General features: G+C 38.0%; 1 protein-coding gene across 1 annotated transcript in view; it reads right to left on the reverse strand.

The window, feature by feature from the left end:
- Window positions 1-569: 569 nt before the first annotated feature.
- Window positions 570-27,980, reverse strand: part of LOC117539151 (thrombospondin type-1 domain-containing protein 4-like) — a gene marked incomplete at its 3' end in the record, with an annotated part of 73,997 nt that continues 46,586 nt past the window's right edge. Inside the window, 2 exon segments of the mRNA XM_034205170.1 lie at window positions 570-745; window positions 14,354-14,558. Of these exon segments, the coding sequence (XP_034061061.1) occupies window positions 570-745; window positions 14,354-14,558 (381 nt within the window).

A 27,980-nucleotide genomic window follows, 5' to 3' on the forward strand; every position in this document is an offset into this window, starting at 1 on the left:
AAAAAGGGATTATTTACAAATCTAGTTCGAAGCGGAAATAATTGGAAAAATCTCCACTTTAAATCCTGTGTTTTAAATCAAACGTTTCTTTATAAAATTAGTTATTCAGCATGAAAAAAAAAAAAACAACCTTGTTGACTAATCCTCTTAGAGGCGGCAGTTTTTCTCTGTTGACGGAAGCTTTATTGTTTTGAAAATGCGCCTTCTTCTGAATGTCAAATGTATTCTCATATCTTTAGATGTGCTCTTGTTAGGAGTGTCTTTGGCATCACTCTCTTATCCTAGCTACATGCTGTGAGCAAAGTATTACACCACTTGCAAAAGTGAGTTGAGGGTCTTATGCATTAGCTCCTCTCTGGCAGACCAACCTGCTTCATGATGGAAATGCCGGGAAAGTCACAAACAATAACCGTGTGTTTGTTAAACTGCATTGCTATACCTTAATCAGTGACAGATAATGGCATTCATTTAAATAGAAATCATTCCAAATGTAAGCTTGTGAGTGTAAATATAAGAGAAGGAGAGTCAGTATTGTGATATCTGAAGGTCCGAGTTCATTTGTGACTTACATAAACGTCCAGGATCTCGTTTGTGGGCCCTTCAGCGAGGAAGGACTCCCCGGCGGTGCTTCTGATCTCGTTGGGCCGCCGGTATGTGAACATGGTTCCCGCTCCCTCATACTTCCCTGGCCGGTCGATCGCCCAGTTTCCATTAATGATGGATCGCCCCGATCGGCTGCGGAGAGCTGAGAGAAACAGAGATGGCAAAAGTAAACACCTGCTTTACTCAAGTAGAAGTACAGATACTCGTGTTTAAAAATACTCTGGTGAAAGTAGAAGTACTGACTAAACTTCTTTACTCAAGTAAAAGTAAAGAGGGCTTTGAAATGTACTTCAGTAAAGTACCCATAACTAGCAACTGTTTTAAAGAGTACCTGACCTCCCTAATTATAGAACAATAATGTCATTGTTAGCTAATGAATGTTTCCATGCTGAACAACGGCAACATGACAACGTTTCCATTGGTCCTCTTCTTTAGAGAAGACCAGGAAATGATGGATACACGGATCGTGTTCAAATCAATAGGCACGCAATGACTCTAAAGAATAATGATCACGCATAACACACATCAGACTAAAGGAACCAGCTGTTTGGAAGATGTGAGAAGTAGAAAGTACAGGTATGTGTCAAAGTAAGAAGTAGAAAGAAGGTATTTGTGTCAACAGTAAGAAGTAGAAAGTACAGGTATTTGAGTTCAACATGTAAGAAGTAGAAAGTACAGGTATTTGTGTTCAACATGTAAGAAGTAGAAAGTACAGGTATTTGGTTCAACATGTAAGAAGTAGAAAGTACAGGTATTTGTGTTCAACATGTAAGAAGTAGAAAGTAAGGTATTTGGGTTCAACATGTAAGAAGTAGAAAGTACAGGTATTTGTGTTCAACATGTAAGAAGTAGAAAGTACAGGTATTTGGTTCAACATGTAAGAAGTAGAAAGTACAGGTATTTGAGTTCAAAATGTAAGAAGTAGAAAGTACAGGTATTTGGGTTCAACATGTAAGAAGTAGAAAGTACAGGTATTTGGTTCAACATGTAAGAAGTAGAAAGTACAGGTATTTGAGTTCAACATGTAAGAAGTAGAAAGTACAGGTATTTGTTTCAACATGTAGAAGTAGAAAGTACAGGTATTTGGGTTCAACATGTAAGAAGTAGAAAGTACAGGTATTTGGTTCAACATGTAAGAAGTAGAAAGTACAAGTATTTGTGTTCAACATGTAAGAAGTAGAAAGTACAGGTATTTGGTTTCAACATGTAAGAAGTAGAAAGTACAAGTATTTGTGTTCAACATGTAAGAAAGTAGAAAGTACAGGTATTTGAGTTCAACATGTAAGAAGTAGAAAGTACAGGTATTTGTGTTCAACATGTAAGAAGTAAGAAGTAGAAAGTACAGGTATTTGTGTTCAACATGTAAGAAGTAGAAAGTACAGGTATTTGAGTTCAACATGTAAGAATAGAAGAAGTAAGTACAGGTATTTGTGTTCAACATGTAAGAAGTAGAAAGTACAGGTATTTGTGTTCAAAATGTAAGAAGTAGAAAGTACAGGTATTTGGTTCAACATGTAAGAAGTAGAAAGTACAGGTATTTGAGTTCAACATGTAAGAAGTAGAAAGTACAGGTATTTGTGTTCAACATGTAAGAAGTAGAAAGTACAGGTATTTGTGTTCAAATGTAAGAAGTAGAAAGTACAGGTATTGGGTTCAACATGTAAGAAGTAGAAAGTACAGGTATTTGTGTTCAACATGTAAGAAGTAGAAAGTACAAGTATTTGAGTTCAACATGTAAGAAGTAGAAAGTACAGGTATTTGGGTTCAACATGTAAGAAGTAGAAAGTACAGGTATTTGAGTTCAACATGTAAGAAGTAGAAAGTACAGGTATTTGTGTTCAAAATGTAAGAAGTAGAAAGTACAGGTATTTGTGTTCAACATGTGAGAAGTAGAAAGTACAGGTATTTGGGTTCAACATGTAAGAAGTAGAAAGTACAGGTATTTGTGTTCAACATGTAAGAAGTAGAAAGTACAGGTTTTGAGTTCAACATGTAAGAAGTAGAAAGTACAGGTATTTGTGTTCAACATGTGAGAAGTAGAAAGTACAGGTATTTGTGTTCAACATGTGAGAAGTAGAAAGTACAGGTATTTGTGTTCAAAATGAGAGAAGTAGAAAGTACAGGTATTTGTGTTCAACATGTAAGAAGTAGAAAGTACAGGTATTTGTGTTCAACATGTAAGAAGTAGAAGTAGAAAGTACAGGTATTTGGGTTCAACATGTAAGAAGTAGAAAGTACAGGTATTTGTGTTCAAAATGAGAAGTAGAAAGTACAGGTATTTGTGTTCAAAATGTAGAGAAGTAGAAAGTACAGGTATTTGTGTTCAACATGTAAGAAGTAGAAAGTACAGGTATTTGTGTTCAACATGTAAGAGTAGAAAGTACAGGTATTTGTGTTCAACATGTAAGAAGTAGAAAGTACAGGTATTTGTGTTCAACATGTAAGAAGTAGAAAGTACAGGTATTTGAGTTCAAACATGTAAGAAGTAGAAAGTACAGGTATTTGTGTTCAAACATGTAAGAAGTAGAAAGTACAGGTATTTGTGTTCAACATGTAGAAGTAGAAAGTACAGGTATTTGTGTTCAAAATGTAAGAAGTAGAAAGTACAGGTATTTGAGTTCAACATGTAAGAAGTAGAAAGTACAGGTATTTGGTTCAACATGTAAGAGTAGAAAGTACAGGTATTTGAGTTCAACATGTAAGAAGTAGAAAGTACAGGTATTTGAGTTCAACATGTAAGAAGTAGAAAGTACAGGTATTTGAGTTCAACATGTAAGAAGTAGAAAGTACAGGTATTTGAGTTCAACATGTAAGAACACAAAGTACAGGTATTTGAGTTCAACATGTAAGAAGTAAAGAAAGTACAGGTATTTGAGTTCAACATGTAAGAAGTAGAAAGTACAGGTATTTGTGTTCAACATGTAAGAAGTAGAAAGTACAGGTATTTTGTTCAACATGTAAGAAGTAGAAAGTACAGGTATTTGGTTCAACATGTAAGAAGTAGAAAGTACAGGTATTTGGGTTCAAATGTAAGAAGTAGAAAGTACAGGTATTTGTGTTCAAATGTAAGAAGTAGAAAGTACAGGTATTTGTGTTCAACATGTAAGAAGTAGAAAGTACAGGTATTTGTGTTCAACATGTAAGAAGTAGAAAGTACAGGTATTTGGGTTCAACATGTAAGAAGTAGAAAGTACAGGTATTTGATATTCAAATGTAAGAAGTAGAAGTAGAAAGTACAGGTATTTGGTTCAACATGTAAGAAGTAGAAAGTACAGGTATTTGGGTTCAACATGTAAGAAGTAGAAGTACAGGTATTTGAGTTCAACATGTAAGAAGTAGAAAGTACAGGTATTTGTGTTCAACATGTAAGAAGTAGAAAGTACAGGTATTTGGGTGTTCAACATGTAAGAAGTAGAAAGTACAGGTATTTGTGTTCAAATGTAAGAAGTAGAAAGTACAGGTATTTGTGTTCAAAATGTAAGAAGTAGAAAGTACAGGTATTTGTGTTCAACATGTGAGAAGTAGAAAGTACAGGTATTTGGGTTCAACATGTAAGAAGTAGAAAGTACAGGTATTTGTGTTCAAAATGTAAGAAGTAGAAAGTACAGGTATTTGTGTTCAACATGTAAGAAATAGAAAGTACAGGTATTTGGGTTCAACATGTAAGAAGTAGAAAGTACAGGTATTTGTGTTCAACATGTGAGAAGTAGAAAGTACAGGTATTTGTGTTCAAAATGAGAGAAGTAGAAAGTACAGGTATTTGTGTTCAACATGTAAGAAGTAGAAAGTACAGGTATTTGTGTTCAACATGTAAGAAGTAGAAAGTACAGGTATTTGAGTTCAACATGTAAGAAGTAGAAAGTACAGGTATTTGGGTTCAACATGTAAGAAGTAGAAAGTACAGGTATTTGTGTTCAACATGTAAGAAGTAGAAAGTACAGGTATTTGTGTTCAACATGTAAGAAGTAGAAAGTACAGGTATTTGTGTTCAACATGTAAGAAGTAGAAAGTACAGGTATTTGAGTTCAACATGTAAGAAGTAGAAAGTACAGGTATTTGTGTTCAACATGTAAGAAGTAGAAAGTACAGGTATTTGTGTTCAACATGTAAGAAGTAGAAAGTACAGGTATTTTGTTCAAAGTGTAAGAAGTAGAAAGTACAGGTATTTGTGTTCAACATGTAAGAAGTAGAAAGTACAGGTTGTGTTCAACATGTAAGAAGTAGAAAGTACAGGTATTTGTGTTCAACATGTAAGAAGTAGAAAGTACAGGTATTTGAGTTCAACATGTAAGAAGTAGAAAGTACAGGTTGTGTTCAACATGTAAGAAGTAGAAAGTACAGGTATTTGGTTCAACATGTAAGAAGTAGAAAGTACAGGTATTTGTGTTCAAATGTAAGAAGTAGAAAGTACAGGTATTGTGTTCAAAATGTAAGAAGTAGAAAGTACAGGTATTTGTGTTCAACATGTAAGAAGTAGAAAGTACAGGTATTGTGTGTTCAACATGTAAGAAGTAGAAAGTACAGGTATTTGGTTCAACATGTAAGAAGTAGAAAGTACAGGTATTTGTGTTCAAATGTAAGAAGTAGAAAGTACAGGTATTTGGTGTTCAACATGTAAGAAGTAGAAAGTACAGGTATTTGTGTTCAACATGTAAGAAGTAGAAAGTACAGGTATTTGTGTTCAACATGTAAGAAGTAGAAAGTACAGGTATTTGAGTTCAACATGTAAGAAGTAGAAAGTACAGGTATTTGGGTTCAACATGTAAGAAGTAGAAAGTACAGGTATTTGCTTCAACATGTAAGAAGTAGAAAGTACAGGTATTTGTGTTAAACATGTAAGAAAGTAGAAAGTACAGGTATTTGAGTTCAACATGTAAGAAGTAGAAAGTACAGGTATTTGTGTTCAACATGTAAGAAGTAGAAAGTACAGGTATTTGGTTCAACATGTAAGAAAGTAGAAAGTACAGGTATTTGTGTTCAACATGTAAGAAGTAGAAAGTACAGGTATTTGTGTTCAAATGTAAGAAGTAGAAAGTACAGGTATTTGTGTTCAACATGTAAGAAGTAGAAAGTACAGGTATTTGTGTTCAAATGTAAGAAGTAGAAAGTACAGGTATTTGTGTTCAACATGTAAGAAGTAGAAAGTACAGGTATTTGGTTCAACATGTAAGAAGTAGAAAGTACAGGTATTTGTGTTCAAATGTAAGAAGTAGAAAGTACAGGTATTTGTGTTCAACATGTAAGAAGTATAAAGTACAGGTATTTGGTTCAACATGTAAGAAGTAGAAAGTACAGGTATTTGGTTCAACATGTAAGAAGTAGAAAGTACAGGTATTTGGTTCAACATGTAAGAAGTAGAAAGTACAGTATTTGTGTTCAACATGTAAGAAGTAGAAAGTACAGGTATTTGTGTCAAATGTAAGAAGTAGAAAGTACAGGTATTTGTGTTCAACATGTAAGAGAAGTAGAAAGTACAGGTATTTGTGTTCAACATGTAAGAAGTAGAAAGTACAGGTATTTGTGTTCAAAATGTAAGAAGTAGAAAGTACAGGTATTTGGGTTCAACATGTAGAAGTAGAAAGTACAGGTATTTGTGTTCAACATGTAAGAAGTAGAAAGTACAGGTATTTGTGTTCAACATGTAAGAAGTAGAAAGTACAGGTATTTGGGTTCAACATGTAAGAAGTAGAAAGTACAGGTTTGTTTTCAACATGTAAGAAGTAGAAAGTAAGGTATTTGAGTTCAACATGTAAGAAGTAGAAAGTACAGGTATTTGGTTCAACATGTAAGAAGTAGAAAGTACAGGTATTTGAGTTCAACATGAGAAGTAGAAAGTACAGGTATTTGTGTTCAACATGTAAGAAGTAGAAAGTACAGGTATTTGGTTCAACATGTAAGAAGTAGAAAGTACAGGTATTTGGTTCAACATGTAAGAAGTAGAAAGTACAGGTATTTGTGTTCAAACATGAGAGAAGTAGAAAGTACAGGTATTTGAGTTCAACATGTAAGAAGTAGAAAGTACAGGTTTTTGTTCAACATGTAAGAAGTAGAAAGTACAGGTATTTGTGTTCAAAATGTAAGAAGTAGAAAGTACAGGTATTTGTGTTCAACATGTAAGAAGTAGAAAGTACAGGTATTTGTGTTCAACATGTAAGAAGTAGAAAGTACAGGTATTTGTGTTCAAAATGTAAGAAGTAGAAAGTACAGGTATTTGTTTCAACATGTAAGAAGTAGAAAGTACAGGTATTTGAGTTCAACATGTAAGAAGTAGAAAGTACAGGTATTTGTCTTCAACATGTAGAAGTAGAAAGTACAGGTATTTGTGTTCAAATGTAAGAAGTAGAGAAGTACAGGTATTTGAGTTCAACATGTGAGAAGTAGAAAGTACAGGTATTTGTGTTCAACAGGTAAGAAGTAGAAAGTACAGGTATTTGGGTTCAACATGTAAGAAGTAGAAAGTACAGGTATTTGAGTTCAACATGTAAAAAAGTAGAAAGTACAGGTATTTGTGTTCAACATGTAAGAAGTAGAAAGTACAGGTATTTGTGTTCAACATGTAAGAAGTAGAAAGTACAGGTATTTGTGTTCAACATGTAAGAAGTAGAAAGTACAGGTATTTGAGTTCAACATGTAAGAAGTAAAAGTACAGGTATTTGGTTCAAATGTAAGAAGTAGAAAGTACAGGTATTTGTGTTCAACATGTAAGAAGTAGAAAGTACAGGTATTTGTTCAACATGTAAGAAGTAGAAAGTACAGGTATTTGAGTTCAACATGTAAGAAGTAGAAAGTACAGGTATTTGGTTCAACATGTAAGAAGTAGAAAGTACAGGTATTTGAGTTCAACATGTAAGAAGTAGAAAGTACAGGTATTTGTTCAACATGTAAGAAGTAGAAAGTACAGGTATTTGAGTTCAACATGTAAGAAGTAGTAGAAAGTACAGGTATTTGGGTGTTCAACATGTAAGAAGTAGAAAGTACAGGTATTTGAGTTCAACATGTAAGAAGTAGAAAGTACAGGTATTTGGTTCAACATGTAAGAAGTAGAAAGTACAGTATTTGGGTTCAACATGTAAGAAGTAGAAAGTACAGGTATTTGAGTTCAACATGTAAGAAGTAGAAAGTACAGGTATTTGTGTTCAACATGTAAGAAGTAGAAAGTACAGGTATTTGGTGTTCAAATGTAAGAAGTAGAAAGTACAGGTATTTGAGTTCAACATGTAAGAAGAGAAAGTACAGGTATTTGTGTTCAACATGTAAGAAGTAGAAAGTACAGGTATTTATGTTCAAAATGTAAGAAGTAGAAAGTACAGGTATTTGTGTTCAACATGTAAGAAGTAGAAAGTACAGGTATTTGTGTTCAACATGTAAGAAGTAGAAAGTACAGGTATTTGTGTTCAAAATGTAAGAAGTAGAAAGTACAGGTATTTGTGTTCAAATGTAAGAAGTAGAAAGTACAGGTATTTGTGTTCAACATGTAAGAAGTAGAAAGTACAGGTATTTGGGTTCAACATGTAAGAAGTAGAAAGTACAGGTATTTGTGTTCAAAATTTAAGAAGTAGAAAGTACAGGTATTTGTTTTCAATATGTAAGAAGTAGAAAGTACAGGTATTTGAGTTCAACATGTAAGAAGTAGAAAGTACAGGTATTTGTGTTCAACATGTAAGAAGTAGAAAGTACAGGTATTTGGGTTCAACATGTAAGAAGTAGAAAGTACAGGTATTTGAGTTCAATGTAAGAAGTAGAAAGTACAGGTATTTGTGTTCAACATGTAAGAAGTAGAAAGTACAGGTATTTGTGTTCAACATGTAAGAAGTAGAAAGTACAGGTATTTGTGTTCAACATGTAAGAAGTAGAAAGTACAGGTATTTGAGTTCAACATGTAAGAAGTAGAAAGTACAGGTATTTGGGTTCAACATGTAAGAAGTAGAAAGTACAGGTATTTGAGTTCAACATGTAAGAAGTAGAAAGTACAGGTATTTGTGTTCAACATGTAAGAAGTAGAAAGTACAGGTATTTGTGTTCAAAATGTAAGAAGTAGAAAGTACAGGTATTTGGGTTCAAATGTAAGAAGTAGAAAGTACAGGTATTTGTGTTCAACATGTAAGAAGTAGAAAGTACAGGTATTTGGTTCAACATGTAAGAAGTAGAAAGTACAGGTATTTGAGTTCAACATGTAAGAAGTAGAAAGTACAGGTATTTGGTTCAACATGTAAGAAGTAGAAAGTACAGGTATTTGTGTTCAACATGTAAGAAGTAGAAAGTACAGTATTTGGGTTCAAATGTAAGAAGTAGAAAGTACAGGTATTTGTGTTCAACATGTGAGAAGTAGAAAGTACAGGTATTTGTGTTCAACATGTAAGAAGTAGAAAGTACAGGTATTTGGGTTCAACATGTAAGAAGTAGAAAGTACAGGTATTTGTGTTCAACATGTAAGAAGTAGAAAGTACAGGTTTTGTGTTCAACATGTAAGAAGTAGAAAGTACAGGTATTTGTGTTCAACATGTAAGAAGTAGAAAGTACAGGTATTTGTTTCAACATGTAAGAAGTAGAAAGTACAGGTATTTGGTTCAACATGTAAGAAGTAGAAAGTACAGGTATTTGTGTTCAACATGTAAGAAGTAGAAAGTACAGGTTTGTTCAACATGTAAGAAGTAGAAAGTACAGGTATTTGGGTTCAAAATGTAAGAAGTAGAAAGTACAGGTATTTGGGTTCAAAATGTAAGAAGTAGAAAGTACAGGTATTTGTGTTCAACATTTAAGAAGTAGAAATTACAGGTATTTGTGTTCAACATGTAAGAAGTAGAAAGTACAGGTATTTGTGTTCAACATGTAAGAAGTAGAAAGTACAGGTATTTGTGTTCAACATGTAAGAAGTAGAAAGTACAGGTATTTGTGTTCAACATGTAAGAAGTAGAAAGTACAGGTATTTGTGTTCAACATGTAAGAAGTAGAAAGTTCAGGTATTTGAGTTCAACATGTAAGAAGTAGAAAGTACAGGTATTTGTTCAACATGTCAGAAGTAGAAAGTACAGGTATTTGTGTTCTACATGTAAGAAGTAGAAAGTCAGGTATTTGTGTTCAACATGTAAGAAGTAGAAAGTACAGGTATTTGTGTTCAACATGTAAGAAGTAGAAAGTACAGGTATTTGTGTTCAACATGTAAGAAGTAGAAAGTACAGGTATTTGAGTTCAACATGTAAGAAGTAGAAAGTACAGGTATTTGTGTTCAACATGTAAGAAGTAGAAAGTACAGGTATTTGTGTTCAAACAGAAGTAGAAAGTACAGGTATTTGAGTTCAACATGTAAGAAGTAGAAAGTACAGGTATTTGTGTTCAACATGTAAGAAGTAGAAAGTACAGGTATTTGTGTTCAACATGTAAGAAGTAGAAAGTACAGGTATTTGTGTTCAACATGTAAGAAGTAGAAAGTAAAAAGTCGTCAGAAAAATAAGTAGTGGAGTAAAGTACTGATACCAGAAACATGTACTTAATTACAGTCACAAAGTATTTGTAATCCACTACTCCCCACCTCTGGAGAGAAACCACACATCACACCCGACTCTAATGAAGAGGGAAATACCCACAAAGCCACTTCCACATAATTATTGTTTAACGTAAAACCATTGATGAGAAGCAAGGTAAAACATTTGTGTAACAAAGCTCTGATACGGTCATTCTGCACCCAAATTAGTAACAGAATAAATGCTCGCTCGTGCACTTTTAAAGAAATGTCCTGTTTGTGCTGGCATGCAAATCCTGAAACAAAATCCCCTTTAAACTTTTTCCACCGATTTCATGGATTAAGGACAAGGCGCCATTAGAAAAGCATTAGGAGTGTAACGTTAGACCGGCTTGTAAAGAAGTGTTTGGACAACTCAGAGCACATTAGAGATGCACAGTGAGAACAGAGGCCTATTGAGGGGAAAGAGTGGGAGGAAACACTGTGGCTGCTGCTAGACTACTGCCATGTCTCCTAGTTTGCATTAGTACATGAACAATTAATGGAACAATTCTGACTGGAATGTTGGAAAAAAATATTAATTAATATTTTTGATTGTATCTCATAAGTAATTATCAAGTCTAATATCATGCTCAAAGTACAGTATTTTAGTATTGTATGTGAAGCGCTTTATTTGTGACATCACATTCTCCCTGGTCTGGTAGAGTTCATTTACACCAGGGCTGCACGATATATCGTGTTGTGACGATAATCGCGATATGCGCGTTATTCACATCGCGTGGACGTGTTAATCGTTTTTTTTTTAAGGACGTGTGATATTAAGTAGGCAAATTAACTCAAACACGTCATGTTACAATTATTTTGCTGCTTGCTACAAAAGGAAAACTTGCGCGGCTCTCATGTCAGCGGTACTTGAGTGAGTGACATGCAGGCTCTGTCAGAAAACCACCAATCACAATCAAATCTCCAAAGCCAACGGACCCGGTGATTAAAGGTAGAAACACTGAATAAAGTAGTTTCATGTGTTTCTCCAGGGCAGGTCGGCGCTGCTAACCGAGCTAGCTCAGCTTGTTGCTCTGATAACTTAAGATCTAGACGTCCGTGACTAAAATCCTTCATCCGGTTAAATATAGTTAAAAAAATATCAATTGTATCGCATTAAAGTTCAAGAAAGGATGGTTTGCGGACAAAAAAAACGGTCTTTTCTTCAATTCCTGTATGTTTTCATATCGCAGGGGGAAAAAATCGCAATGTCAGTTTTTTCCAATATCGTGTAGCCCTAATTTACACCCAAAAAAACATTAGCTTTTTCAAACAAATCTACTTTACCCTTCTCTTGCGTTTCGGGTCAAAAGTGACCGAGTGACTTTGTTTTTCATCATAAATATTGTGTTTTTCATCCAAGTGCCTCAAGACCTTATGTTATCCTCCACACTACGCCTCTGAAAATATGCAATTGATGATCACCACTTGCATTTAGTTATTTATTCAACAGTGAAACACCCATGAAGTTTTCAGTCAGAATTGACCGCCATATGGAAATGAATGGGTTTGAGTGTATTATGTTCAACACACACACACACACAAACACACATACACACACACAAACACATACACACTTTTCTTGTGCTTATGTCCCCCCACACCTTCCAGACAAAAGGAAGGTGTGGGGGGACATAACTTACTCTAAGTTAGAATGTGAATATCATTGATGTGCAAATGTAGGCGTACTGTACATGTGTGGCTGTTCACAACTCTGTGTTCTTGTGTGTGTATGAATGGTCACATCAGATTAAAGAAAACGTTCGAATGCAGTTGGTGTTTGAAAGGTAGTGTTTTCTCGTCCTTTTTTTAACAGTGGTCACATTTTCCAACTTTCATTAGAAAGAATGGTGAGGCCTAATACACTTTCCTCGAGAGAAGCAGCCATACGGAGTCTTGGCATCGCTCCCATTAAACAATGTCTGACATTAAAGCAGACACTTTTGGAAATAACCCACTAATGTGTCCTAGCATTGCAAGTAATGACGGCAATTATCTGTGTGGTGTTTCTTTGAGGTCTGGGGCTTCAGTGAAAGGCTGAGGTGGGGTGGGGGGGGGGGTGGGGGAAACTGATGGGGGGGGGGGGGAGGGAACTGATACTGCCCAACGTGCGTTTTTATCAGACCGATCTAATTCATTCACAAGCTACTGCTGCTGCCTGCACAGCTGGAAATGTGGAATTGTCAAATGTCAACGAATCACACACTTATCATTTAATTATTTCTACCATTACTTACCATTGACTTTGTATTGCCAGATATATGTAATGTGTAACATGCAGTGGACAGGGATTCCTCTTCCTTCTACATGTGTTTTGAGCTGAGGCAGAACTCGCCATGAAAACTGTCACTTTCTATTACTCTCGATAAAAATGCAGAGTGACTTGAAATAGGGCTGAGATAAGTCTTTCTGATTCGCATTACTAACTGCTCAGACTGCTTGGCAACAGGGAGTAAAACAATGTGTTCTCACTTCAACTTATGCTCTCAGTGCTTTTGTTAGAAATGATTTTAACACACTAACATGCTGCGGAGAAACTTGAAGACAGAGAGCAAGGAGAGGACAAGAATCCCTGATGGGTTTTTCCAAATTGCAGTTCACTTAGCCAACCCATGTTGAGTCGATTATTGTCTGAATGTAAAATAAATTCAGTGTTGATACTTGGCGTCGAAGTCCTGACGTTATCACTCCTTCAGAAGAAAACATTTAGCAGAGAGACATATGACCAGAGGTAGGAAGTAGTGGAGTCCAAATACTTTGTTATTGTACTTAAGTACATTTTCTGGTATCACTACTTTACTCCACTTCTTATATTTCTGACGACTTGTTACTTTTACTTCTTACATTTTGAACACAAATACCTGTACTTTCTGGTATACTTACTTTTCATCTACTTACTGCTCACTTTTACTTGAGCAAAGGATGTGTGTACTTTTACAATCTCTGCATATGGAGGCGAAACTCTCACAGATAGATGCTGGGGATGGCTTTTGAAATTGTACAGAGACAGAATAATACTAAAGTGATGACAGCTCTCAGGTGAGAGAACCTCTTAAAGCGCCACGGCTATTTATCAACGTAGATTGTGTTGGTAATAGTTTTGAGAGAAGGAGGTACCTGTCTTAGCTACGTATAAATACCTTTTTGTCAGCATATAATATGTATTGGCGCTTTGTGCACCTCAAGAGAAGTGCCAATAAGTTTGTATAATTAGTTTGAGAAAAGGCAGAGCTCTATACGGCAGAAATCTCCATAGTTTGTATTCATTTATCATTTACAGCATGAGATTGTGTCGTGTGTTTTCATCTATTCATTATGAGCACTTAAGGCGAGACACTACAGGTGAATTGGGTAATTGTTTTAACTTAAATATATTAGCAAGACATGTCTCCAGTTAATTACTTACATTAAGACAATTGTTTTTTATATTACAAGTTTTCTGAAAGAACATGTTTAAATATGCAAATTATCCATTATTTAATTAAATATATTTAAACATTTCAGGAACACAAACCTGAACATTGGATAAAGTCAGGTTTAAAATTCTTGTTTCCTTTTGTAGTCATATTATAATCTAAAGTTTCTACAGAAGGGATTTTGGATATCTCTTTGTATCACTCCATAAATCAGAAAATACTGTCAACAGCCGTAAAATATCTATTTTAGGTATAACATAGGGCTGCTCAATTAATCGTATTTTAATCGCAATTACGATAATGGCTTGCAACGATTACGAAAACAACGTAATCGAAATAAAACGATTATTTTTCATTATTATTATTATGAATTTTGTATTGGTTTTTCAGTTGAATTAAACTTCAAGTTCAGGGTAATCAACTAATGTTTTCAAAGTAAATGGATAATCGTTTTTTAATAATGGTGATATCAATTATTGACCCAAATAATCGAGATTATGATTTTTGCAATAATCGAGCAGCCCTAGTATAATTCAGGCTATGAATGATGTATGAACAAACCCCTCTGGAGAGCTGCTGCAGCCTAGAGATGTGGCCTATTGAAGTGAAAAGTCTTTAGACCTTGATTTGTTGGCAGCGTGTAACAATCGCTTGGTTTTTGCGTTCATTTAGGAAATAATTGAGTCGACATTTAGTAAGTTAACTGTATGGAATAAACAACCATCTTTTACATTTTTCAAAGCATCCAGTCAGCCCTTTTGTCCAGTCTATTCATCAGTCACTCAGTTCACTAAATACTGAATCTTGATAAATTAATAAGTGTTTTTCCCACCTAGGTAGTTCCTGCTCTTCACCATCTCTGTCACGTTGATCTTGGTGGCTCCCTCGGGGATCTCCACTATCTTGTGGTAGCCGATCTTCGTTAAACTGTGTTTGAAGACTCCAGAGACGAGCCTGCAGGTTGTGTTTTCTCCTCCACACACACCGCACCTGTCCATCACCTTTCCTGATCCCAGGTACTCATCGCAGCCCAGACCCTGAGACACAAAGGAGAAGCAGTTTAAACGAAGAAGTGTGGAGGAAAACAGCTCGTATAATTATGCACTAAAAACCTGTTTCAGATTATTGAGAGCTGATGTCTTTGGTCAAATAAAAAGAGCTCATTAGGTGTAAAAGAGTATGTTAACAAAGCCAAGCCACCTGCAACTACTCACATCATTAACTGCAATAATATAATAACTAATTAAAGGAGTTATGTTACTTTCCAGAAGGCATCGTTTTTATGAGACATGAGTCTTTGAATTGTTTCCAGAATTTATTTCTAAATCTCCTTAGGGTGTGAGTTTTCTGTGTCACATTGGTGGTAATAAATTACAGGAAACCTGGGCGCTGTAAAAATAGAACGGTTAACATCAGCAGTCCATAAATTCACACCAACCAGCAGTAAAAGCAGCTCGACGTGCAAACAGGTGGAGGAGCTGGAACGCGCAGCTTCCATGTGTATTCCTGATTGAAGGTGACATATTCCTCCTTCTGTCTTGTCTTGTATATTCCCTCAGCTTTGAGTACTCCAACCAGTCTATGGTTCCAACCGCATGTCACATATCAAAAGTTAAATACAGTCCTTGCAAATGTACTTTTTTTTTGGCTTTTCCTGGTTGTCTAACAATTGGGGCGGTTGTTTGGCCTTCAGTCAACATGTCAAAGTGTCCTTGGGCAAGAAGCTGAAACTCAAATAGCTCTCGATGGCCAACAGGGTGTGAATATGTGGTGAATGGGTGATTGGTATATAAGTAGAAGGGCTTTTAAAGGCCCTGACACACCTTCCCGATTTTGGGAGTCAGAGGCCGTCAGAGGCAGTCGGGCATTCACGGCGCCCTACTCAGGTTGGTGTGTCCCGCACCGTCGTTGCTTTACGGCACATTTTCACACCTCCCGCGGCCGATTCAACATGTTGCATCGGCCAAATAAATCACTGATTGGCTGTTGCCTCTTTTGAATGACGAATACACACTACCGCTGGTAAGGACAGTTATTGCCACTCGTCGACTGAAGTCTTTGCGGTGTGTTCGTAGGCGGGCGGCGTAGCCGACGCAGGCGACGTAGCGGACGTAAAAGTCAGGACGCCTTCGGTACGCGTTCTTTGGTCTCAGGTTTGGTGTACACACCAACCTGAGACCAAAGAACGCGTACCGAAGGCGTCCTGACTTTTACGTCCGCTACGTCGCCTGCGTCGGCTACGCGCCCGCCTACGAACACACCGCAAAGACTTCACTCGACGAGTGGCAATAACTGTCCTTACCAGCGGTAGTGTGTATTCGTCATTCAAAAGAGGCAACAGCCAATCAGTGATTTATTTGGCCGATGCAACATGTTGAATCGGCCGCGGGAGGTGTGAAAATGTGCCGTAAAGCATCGACGGTGCGGGACACACCAACCTGAGCCTTAAGGGTTGCAAATCATTGTTGGGCTGCTGAGCTTTATATGAAGCCATGTGGTAGCAAACCTTAGAGGAATGACATAAAGACATTTAGAGGAAGTGTATTTTAACAAGAGGAATTTCAAGCTTTGACACGAAAAATATAACTCCTTAAAGCCATTTCCAATATGTCTGGGACATTTGACACAACATTCAGAGCATATATCATTTTATTTAATGATAAAAAGTGTTGTTTCTTTGAACTGGCTGTTGGAGAGAAGAGAGAACAGAAAGCACAGCTGGTACAAGAGTAAGGAGTAAGGAGTTTTGAAACAGGTTCAAATATGCAGTTCCAATATTTATCCAAACGATGTGTGTCTACTCATTAAAATGATGGTGATCTGCTTGGGTTTATGGCTGTGAATTGGCCGCAAGTCAGTGGAAATATGGATTGAGGGAAGGACTGAGAGGAGGAGGAGGAAGGGAGAATAAAAAAGTGGTATAGCAGGAGGGAGAAATGGTGGCAGTTGCATAAAAACCTCAAGGAGAGTCTGGCAGCTCCCTGTGTTCGGGGCCAAAGCACCACCTGAGCCAAAACCAACATGCAGTGCCTCCTTCACCGCAGGAAATAAATGATGAGAGAAAAAGAAAGCAAACTAAGAAGGTTGGAGAAAAAGGAAATACAACTGCCAAACGCTCCTGCGGTCAGTGTGGAATTATGTTGCCGTGCAGCATGGGGCCGGATAATGCCTGGATCAAAATCACTAATCATAACACGATAACATTCAAGAGGAAAACTGCTGCGTGTCATGATCTCACCTCACTGAATTTAAAGCAACACAAACTTCTACAGTCCAGCCATAACTGAATATGAAATGTAAAACACACGCAAAGCTACAATAAGTCAGACGTGGAAAACAAATAAAAACTGAGTCAAGGAGGACATTTATTGACAGAACAACCAATAGATAACCCTTCTCCGTTTTCACCGTAAATCCCTTCAAACCAAAACAACACAATGATAGCAGTAAATGTTCCACTCATAAGAACAGACGCTGACACAGTGAGAGGTTATCTGTTGGATGGGAACATGTCTGAATTTAAAACAGATTCATGTTGGAGTGGAGAGAGATATCAGAAAACAGGTCTCCAAACGTTGTTCTCTCAATTTATTCAACTATCAGAAAAGGATGCTTATCATTGGTTTCACCGCAGCCCAACATATTCTCTTAACACGATTGAAACCTAGATACTATATTTATCGGGGGGAGTGCATCTGACGAAGAGATAGGTATCTCTGTTTCTTATCCTATATATCTAATAGAACTGCTCGGGTCTTGATAGATTGAGTGGGGAAGTTCATGAGATCTTTCTAGAGGGTTATCAAGAATAACTTTTATCCAATGACCTTTTCCCTCTCTGTCTGTGTCTGTGTATTCTCTTGTTCCGATTAACCCAGCCAAATCTTTTTTCTTGTTTTGTATCTATATCTACGCCGGGATCCGGAGTCGAGGCTGATCCTCTTGCTGTAGTCCTGTGTCTTGGATCCTCTATCCTGAGTTCTGGATTAAGTCGTGGACTTCGGGTCGTGGCTGAACCTGTCTCTGCGGTCCTGCCTTGGGTCTCGTCATGCTGCTTCCCTGATGGCTCCCACAGGATTGAGGACATCCTCGTGGATTCATCTTCTTATTACAGACACATGCATTTCCTAACATTCGGTCTATATGCTGTAAAATGTATTATCTCTTCGATTTACACACGGCATCTATTGCACGTCTGTCCGTCCTGGGAGAGGGATCCCTCCTCTGTTGCTCTCCCTGAGGTTTCTCCCATGTTCCCCTTAAACTGTGGGTTTTCTCTGGAAGTGTTTCCTTGTACGATGTGAGGGTCTAAGGACAGAGGGTGTCGTTTTTCTCATACTGATATTCTGAACAATCTGTGCTGTTGTATTTGCTGTAAAGTGTCTCTACTGTAGGCTATTTGTATTATATGTACAGCACTTTGGCTCGACCAAAAATCGTTTATAAATGTGCTATATAAATAAAACTTGATTTGATTTGATTTGATTTATCAAACAATGGATATCTTCCTTCCATGATACACTCATTTCAGAGCTGAAGGAGAAATACTAGAGGATATTAAAATACAGTGGCGAACCGTCAAGGCCTTCAAGGTATTCAGAGAATACCCTGGAACCCTCAGATAAAACAAACAAAAAATCGATTTAATTATATAAATAAAATGTGATAAGATGTGTGTAAAATGAATAAATGAGAATGGTATCCGTGTTACGTTGATCTGTAATATTACAGTGTTACGTTGATTTGTTTGTCCTTCTCGGACCATGCACTACGCATTTCAGTGGTTTTGCAACCAATCAGATCTTGTTCTGGGTCTCTGGGTAGAATATCCTTCAACCAAGGTATTCTACATCCTTGATCGAATGCCCTGGCCGTTGCACTGAATGAGAGCGTACGTTCGGACTGACAGTTTGATCAACCAATCATATATTGATTTGTAGCCAATGGGCGTATTCTTTCAGTTTCCCTCGGTTCCAGGGTATTCTAGAAGGCCCGCTAGTTCACTGGCTCCAGACAGAGGATCTAGATCAGGGGTTCCCAATATTTTTTCCCAAGAGCCCCCCCAAATGACTCCTGTTGGAAGTTGCGCCCCCCCACACACAAGGGGGGGCGCAACAGCGGTAATTAAACTTTAAAAGTCTCAAAAATGCTACAACTACTGTCACAAACTGGATGAATGTGAAGTATGTTGTTAAAGGAGGATGAAAGCGTAATTAAGGAGCACTATTGGAGTGACTTTGATGGTTATTGGACTCAGGATTAATTCATTTGGATTCCCGCTGTATGAAGAAATTAAAGGACGGCGCAAGTGGAAACAATTCACAAAGGGATTAAACTGTTTAAAACACGTGCTCAAAGTAAACTGGATTTTGCCGATGTGTTTATGTGGATTCAAAAGTCGTAAATAATCTACAAAATGGAGGAGACCGATCTGATCGGAGCAACTGTGACAAATAATCTGAAACCGGCATGGACAATGACTATGTTTTTAAAATGCGCTTATCCAGAAAAGCCTGGTGTTGACACTTTACGGGCGGAAGAAACATTTCTATTAAAGAAAGAATTATACATTTCTGTCTTTTTATGCCTTTAATACTAACTTGAATTTGTATTCAAATTAATTAATCAATTATTTTTTATATTTCATTGTAATGTAGAGACAAGGCTTTTAGTGACAATCATGTATTGCGTTACAATTATATGTACAAAAATAAAAAAAGTCTAAATATGATATTTGGCCTCAAATCATCTGAGGCCTGGCCCCCCACAGGCTGGGAACCACTGATCTAGATCAGTGTTTCTCAAACTTTTTCATACCAAGGACCACTTAACCAATAAAAAAACACTCGCGGACCACCTAACTCCACAAATATCCAAAAACACATCGTTTTTTACAAATCGCCTGAAAATGGTACAAACAAGTGGCCACATGTGTGATGAAGGTGTTGTGCTGGGCTATATCATGCAATCAAAAGTGAAACTTAAGCTCGCTCCATTGCGGAGATATTTCCGCGAGAGTGCGGAAAACTTAAATGTATTTATTTATTTCAAATGTGAAATGTTACCAATATACTCACGGACCACTAGGGGGCGCTCACGGACCACCAGTGGTCCGCGGACCACACTTTGAGAAGCACTGATCTAGATGAATGCCACGAAACAATTCATGCCATTTTATTGTTTTTAACGTTGAAATGGCAAGTGCAACAGGTGAAGATGAAGTTGTTGCGGAATTGTTGTGAGTACCCTTTTCAAGACGACAATTCAGTGAAAAACGGACATTATAACTCCGGGGGGGGGGGGGGGGGGCGGCGGGGGGTGTGTGTGTCTACAGAAGGTCCAGTTGTGATAGACACGGTTCACCACTGCTATACACTATATGGATATCTTCCTTTCATGACACTCATTTTAGAGCTGAAGGAGAAATACTAGAGGATATTAAAATAGCTGCTGACCATCTTATACCTTTCATGTCAAATCTAATTGTAGATACAGTACTGTATATGCACACCTTGACATATGGGAAGATGACAAAAAAGAAATGCTATGTCCAAAAATGTTATCTTAACATGTGTGTGAATAGATGAAGCCATATGATTGCAAACAAATAACATCTATCATTTTTGTGCAATAGGACTTTTTCTGCATTTACTTTTGTTTAATGTATATCTGTGTTCACAAAATGGTATTGAAAATAAGAAGGGAATTTATTGAAAATGCAATATCATATGATCGTGGATTCAAAAACACACAAAGTAGACGTTATACGCCTACATTGCAGGACTTGATATAGAATGATTTGGACCAGTGCAACAACAAAATCACTAAACTGACAAAAAAAACTAAACAATTACTTCTAAATCTGTAATTTAAAAAAAAAAATGGTCCTCCAGGCTGTCTCTGGAAAATGTGACAACCCTAACCCTAACTGTGAACCGCTCAACATGAAGTGTCAGCACAAATTAATGCATCAATAAAAGCCTCGTCATCTTTTTCCACAAGAACCCAAACAGCAGTCTCATGGATGATGAACGAGGAGGCAGATTTGGAGTCTAGTTTCTTGACTCTCTCAGACCACATCGAGGCTTCTTTCACCTTCTCTCTGTGGGTGGCTTGTGCCATCTGGCGAGGGAGAGTCGCCGTGTTTTCAGTGGAATTATGAAAGGATTTTTAAAACCCACCTTCATATGGAAATGGTTACATGTGTCAGGACGGCAGAGTCAACTCAACGACGCAATCTTAAAGTAAATCCTGATGGTACGGCCCCACAAGAAGCTCATCATATTGCAAAGTTATTGTAACAATATGAACCCTAACAGCCAAAAGCACATCACGTCACTAAAGGGTTTCTACTTTTCCTAGAAAAACAAGACATTTAGGATTAGACACAGGCGATCTGAGAGGTGAGGTTTACTCTTTGTTATTGAGATACAAACTTTATATAGATTAGAGATGGCAGCAGTGTTTAAATACTGGAAATAAACCAGGCCAGAAACTCTAAAGTTGAACCTGGGGGTCAGCGTTTTGGTTTTCAAGCACCAAGTGAACTTTGACTTGTTGGATGAATGTTAGTTGACACATACATTCAGAGTGCTGAGTCCTAACATGAATAAAATCAAGTCATTTTGAGTAACTTCTGGGGTCATGTGAATATAGGGACCTTAAAAATAAAAGGACCCTTCCTTTCACTTTTCCCAAACCTCCTTAATCCAAGGCTCTCGTTCACTTCCTGTATGTTAAGGCCACAACATGTCTCAGAAATCTTCTTAAAACAATGATTTATTGCAACTTGGAAACAAGCTTTAACAACAACATTCACATATTGAATAGACACTGAACAAGCATTTATATACTTATATACTATCATCTTCTGTTTTTCAACTCCTGTGGGAAATATATGGCCCTTAAGCTGCTAAAGCCTCCACTATGTTTACCAGTTAGTATCCTACTTTGCCAGTCTTGTATTGGGGTTTATGTATGCTGTAAATAGCTGTTTGCTGCTCGAAACAATGAGATGTGAACCACATCATTAGAGTTGGTGGTCGTAAAACCAAAATAATGAGCTAAAAGACACCACAACACTGTGAAGCTAAACGGGACTGCAGAGTTTCGGATTTGTCTCTGTGAACTTCAAGAACGTTCCCAATGAAAGCAGTCATTTGACCAGTTGATAGTATAGAAATATTGTTATGTGTCTTTTTCAAGAGGGTAAAAAAAAAATCACAGTGAGTTTGATGGTTATATTTACGGACAGTATGCGATTAAAGAGTCGTAAAAATCCCATACTGCACTGATTACACGCTCTGACTAAGACTTCTAACAATTTCTAGCAGATGGATCCACATACTTTATTCCAAGTTTATATTGCAGCACATAATTAAGTGATGATTTTGACAGGCATGTTGATCTGTCTGTTAGTGCATAATTGTAGAAATGACTCCCAGTATTACTTGCACATGAAGTAAATAAAGATTTAGAGGGAGGGAATAACTGCTTACACAACTATCAGAGAGTTGTGGCACATTTCAGGCATTAGTATCATTCCTTAACATTAAACATGCAGACAGTCAGTATGTATCAGTTGCACAGAAACTAAATCTCTCCCTGACAGCTCTGAATAGTTGTGCTTTTATCCATGTAGGAGGCCTGGTTCGTGGCTCTGAACTAGGACTGTAAATGTGAAATGCTCAGAAAATGTCATGATTAAATCAACAGAAGTGGTACACGCAACATGGACGCTTTTAACTCGTTTCAGCTGTGGAAAATTAGGTTTGAGATGTGGTGGAAAACAAGCTTGGTGCTTGAATGTCAAATGTGTTTGTAATCTGGTAGTTTGGCAGTGGTTCAAAACTCTATTGAAAGCAAACAGTTATTAATACAGTGGTGAATCTTCAGGTATATGAAATGTGCTTCGATTTTGATTCATGGAGTAATAATGCATGATTTGGAGCTCAGACAGAATAATCTGCGACTGACAAACACATCGAGCTCAAGGCTGACAGATGGACTCCAGCAGATACTAATTGTCGGACCACAAAGATACACACTTCAGTATCAGCGGCGTCCAACTGTTTATGGCCATATAAATACATGTATATCCACTAATACAGAAGTTGGGAACATTAGGTCTACCTTTGACCTCTATCTCATAGGATAGCATTTAAAATTCTCGCCTACAAAGCCCTTAATGGGCAGGCGCCATCTTACCTTAAAGAACTCATTATACCCTACTGTCCTATTAGGGCATTGCGTTCCAAGAATGCAGGGTTGTTGGTTGTTCCTAGAGTCTCTAAAAGTACAATGCGAGCCAGAGCCTTTTCTTATCAAGCTCCACATTTGTGGAATCAGCTTCCAGTTTGTGTTCGGGCGGCAGACACCCTATCCGTTTTTAAGAGTGCGCTTAAGACCTTCCTTTTTGATAAAGCTTATAGTTAGGGCTGATTAGATTCAGCCCCTAGTTTTGCTGATATAGGCTTAGTTTGTCGGGGGACATCTTACTTCTTCCTTCTCTCTGTCTATACCTGTGTACTCTCATGTTCCGATTAACCCAGCTTCCCCAAATGTCTTTCTTTTTGGTGTCTATATACGCCGGGATCCGGAGTCATGGATGATCCTGCGGTCCTGTGTCCTGGATCGCGAGCCCTGGATCTTGAGTCGTGGCTGTGGTCCTGGATCATAGGTCCTGGATGGATATCCTCGTGGATTCATCTTCCTATTATACACACATGCATTTCCAAACATTTGGACTACCTATGTTGCAAATGTAATATCTTTTCAATTTACACACGGCATCTATTGCACGTCTGTCCGTCCTGGGAGAGGGATCCCTCCTCTGTTGCTCTCCCTGAGGTTTCTCCCATTTTTCCCTTTAAACTGTGGGTTTTCTTCGGAAGTGTTTCCTTGTACGATGTGAGGGTCTAAGGACAGAGGGTCTAAGGACAGAGGGTGTCGTATTGTCATACTGATATTCTGTACACACTGTGAAGTCCACTGAGACAAATGTAACATTTGTGATATTGGGCTATATAAATAAACATTGATTGATTGATCTCACTGTCTCTGTGATGCACTTTTATTTAGGTTCAACATAACTTAAACTGGTGTCGTTAAACATTTTAGACATCAAAATAATCTCTTTTGGTTACATATCAACAATGTTGGGCCAATAATTCATGATAAAAAAGGGTTAAATTCACACAGTAAATTAGCAGTTATGAGGCAGAACAACAACTTGCAATGTCATTGTTTAAAGAGACTGTGAAAAACAAAGCGTAATGCTTATCAAATGTGACTCGCTGTCTCTTTCTTTATGTCCAGAGCAACGGGAGAGGCTTCACTTTGTCCTCACAAGCAGTTTCCAAAATAGCTTCATCATTGTAACTTTGGTGTTCTTTGTAGAAAATGACTAACATTAAGTGTATCTTAATTATCTTTTATGCACATAACAGTCTTTGCTGGTACCATATCACCATCATTAACAGTAAGTGCTGTAACAGTCCAGCACAGGTGAGTTTAGGAGAGACTCTTGTCCATGAGAAGATGCACGAAGAAGGTATTGTGTGGTTTAAAAGAAAGAAAATAGTCTCTACATAACACTGATTAGAAAGAGGTGGATTATCTGGGCCGTGATTTCAGAAAAGCGACATTGCTGTTGAGTTTTTCATTGTCCTTGTTTACATTTAACAACACACTCTAAGGGTCATCTAGTTGCATTATATTGAAGAGAAGTCAGACTAAAGGCAACTAAAACTTAAACAAAATGTAAGGAGTGTGAAGCATTGAAGCATTAGTTGGCCGTTTCAGTTAAAGGTCCCATGTCATGCTTTTCTGGTTATTACCCGTCCCCTTGTTGCTATGAAGGTTTTTCTGCATGTAAACGGTCTGCAGAGTCACAAACCCTCCAAGTACACCCTGTAGCGAGTAAATCTCTAACACAGAAAATACCTGTCTGTGCTGCTCCAGAAATCCTCGTTGGAGATTTATCTTTTTCCATTGTTTTCTTCCTGGGTACTGTGCCGTGCCCATACCCAAATGGACCCATTGGTCCAAATCAGGGCTGAACGATTAATCGATTTTAAATCAAAATCGCGATTTTAAATGATGCGATTATCAAATCGCAAAGCCTGCGATTTTTTTTAACTTTTTTTGTTGTTGTTCTTCTTGTGTGTCAGTCATCCACACCAATCAGAAGTGCTGTGCTCCACATGTACTAGCCATTGTTAACCAATCAGAAGTGGCCCATGATAGAAGGTGATTGACAGATTGATCCAATCACTTGCCAAGTGCTTCTGAAAGTGCCTGCCCTTTCCAAATGGCTTCCAATGGAGCTTTAGATGCTTTGGTGAAACAAAGCGTCTGAGTCAGGTTAGTAATGCTCCATCACATGTTCTACATCTATTACAGGGTGAATCTTAAACTGAAGCTTGACTTTAAAGCAACCCAACAGAAGTTTCATGTACGTTTAGTTCTTTCACTCGTAGCTCGGGCTGCGGGGGTGCTAGAGACGGGAGCACGTTGATGCGACCTTCCTAGCCGGAGTTATGGCCGCATTTTACAATGAACTTCCGCTGGGTCTCTTAAAAACAAATATCGCAGATGGGGGTGCTAGAGCCCCCTCAGCCCCCCCCCTTCCCACGTCCATTCGCGATGTCTCGCTGTCTCGCAGATCCCACGCAGCAAATGAACCCAGCTCACACTGTCCGCTCCTCGCAGCAGCGAGCCGCGCAACTCCCCACCACCACGGCACCCAGACCCCCCGCAGCATTCTCATCGGTTTGTCATTACTGGTGTCATTTTCTGGTTGCTAACAAACGCCATTGTAACACATAATCACTGATGTTCCGCTGTAACGGTGGTGGACTCATCAGAACAGAGTGGGCGAGCTGACCAATCAGAGCACAGTGGGCTCGCAGGGAGGGGGGGGGGGGCCGGAGCTCCAAAAAGCCGTTTAGGACAGAGAGTGAATACACAGACTATACAGAGATGCTGTATGAGAAACCAATGTGAGTTTGGAAAATTGCACAATATAAATCTATTCTAGTAGACCTCAACAATGGAATTATGATCAGTATAAATGGCCATGACATGGGACCTTGAGTTAAATAATGACAATTCTTGCTCAGACCAGCTCACATGGCAACGTGCTTCTGGTTCAGTTTCTGCATAAAAGCACAAAAAAAACAAGAATTTATGAATAAAAGGATGTTTTCTTAGTCTGGAGATGGCGCTGTGGTTAAGCCCCCTGGGTCTAAATCCACATGGATGTTGGCTGATCCCCCCAGATCCTTCAGACCTGAGTCTTAGCAGTTTTATTTTACAGCTTTCCATTTGAGAGCAAAATGTGAAACAACATTGAGACACCGACTGCTGTCTCTTTCAAATGCCGTACAAATTACACTTCTGTTAAGAAAATGTACAAATAACTTCCATGACTTCATCTGTCAACAGTTCCTCGTTCTGGGATATTAGCACAGCCCCTAATGTTAAACCCATGGGAATAAAAGCATGCTCTACTCCTACTGTAAAAATCCCTGGATGGAGGTAGTGCTGTATTTCAAAAGATATTTATGAGCGTGGGGTTAAAGGGGGGCTGCGTTGGGGATTCATACAGCTCTTCACACGTAGAAAAAGGTTGTAATGTTCTTGGGAAAACGACCAATGAAGTTATCATGGCTCGGTCAGCTGTGACACACTAGCTCGTCTGGAAATGCAATAAAGCCCAAACTTGGCTTCCAGGTTGAGAATACAGAAGCAAAATCATCCCAACGACAGATAATTTATAGTGGAAGTGACCTCAAGACACGATGCTGAGTCTGGGAATGAAATTACTGAGATCTCCTCTCATAGACACGAGAATCGAGTGATTAAATAAGGGTTACAAACCTGGTTTAGGTTGCGATAGAATAATGGTTTGTCAATACACTCCTTCTCTATCATATGAAGTTGTGGTTGTCGCGGACATCTGCCCCCCACATGCTGAGTAGCTGCTGATCTTTAACTGGTTTTAATGAGCGGGTGAAGGCGACGATGCTTTTTCTTCAGTCAGCACTTTGCACACATCTGTATCGGTTGAATCCACACTGTCATCAAGTCCACATGTGACATTCTCACTAACACACATACTCAATCAATCCTTTACCCTGATTTACTGTTACAACCGGTGTGCAATGAAGCACTTTATGTACACTATAAGAGAGATTAAGTTATTGTTGAGGATTACACCGGACTGGATACAGGGTGTGTCTATTATGAATATGTATTGTCCTATCTAATCTTTAAAATAAATGCATGTCTTCCTTGCTAAAGCGCTACAAGAGTCTTCAAACGTGTTTCCCTTATTTTAAAGTCAATAGAGTTCTGGTTAAATGTGTGATACAGGGTCTGTGGTAAACACAAGCTTAACAGATTGTAACTTTTTGTTTCACAACATAAAATATGTCGGTTGTTAAGTTGCTAAATGAGACTGCTGAACGTCATCACTCCTAACATTAGTCTGCCTTTAGCTTAGTTGTGGTAAGGTTAAGTCATGAGGCAGTGCTGTATTTTGTTTATAGCTTCAGGCTAGCTTTTAACTTCCTGTGATAGCATTTACAATGGGCGGTAATTGTTAGCTTAACACCTACAAAAGTAACAGAGCATTACAGTACGTCCAAGGGCAAGGAGCGCCTAATTAAACCCTTTGTTTATGGGGTTACATGTTGACTCAGAAAAAAAGCCCAATATAGATTTCCACAAACACTCGTTAGTATTCACAATCCTGGTGGAAGATGCTTCTGGACGCTATCAGAGTTTAGGCTAATGTTAGCAGCTCTGTCCTGCTCTTTATTGGATTTTACCCTTAGACAAAAATAATATAATAGAGTTGGATATTTGCTTATCTACACCACTCGGGCTACTTTTCTCTTACACACCATGTAAACAAGTTGTTTAATGGGTAAACCACCACTGTATGAATTCACGGTAACCGGCACAAATACAAATTAACCAGGGAAGCAAGTGGAATCAAACTTTCTTTTTGAAGAGGGTTGGGCGTAAGGATTTTATTAAATTATGAAAGATTGAGTGGAATCTGCTTGCCACCCAGGCATCAAGGCAGCCATTTAAAAAGGGACTTTTTGTGACTGAAAGAAATGAGAACCCAAGCAAAAAACCAGGGTCAAATAAAGGGTTGTGGGTGTTCTACTGATCATAATTCCATTGTTGAGGTCTACTAGAATAGATTTACATTGTGCAATTTTCCAAACTCACATTGGTTTCTCATACAGCATCTCTGTATAGTATGTGTATTCACTCTCTGTCCTAAACGGCTTGTTGGAGCTCCTAAGACTCAGGTCTGAAGGATCTGGTGGGATCAGCCAACATCCATGTGGATTTAGACCCAGGGGGCTTAACCACAGCGCCATCTCCAGACTAAGAAAACATCCTTTTATTCATAAATTATTGTTTTTTTTGTGCTTTTA

Source organism: Gymnodraco acuticeps, unplaced genomic scaffold, assembly GCF_902827175.1.
Source record: "Gymnodraco acuticeps unplaced genomic scaffold, fGymAcu1.1, whole genome shotgun sequence".
Classification (NCBI taxonomy): Eukaryota; Metazoa; Chordata; class Actinopteri; order Perciformes; family Bathydraconidae; genus Gymnodraco; species Gymnodraco acuticeps.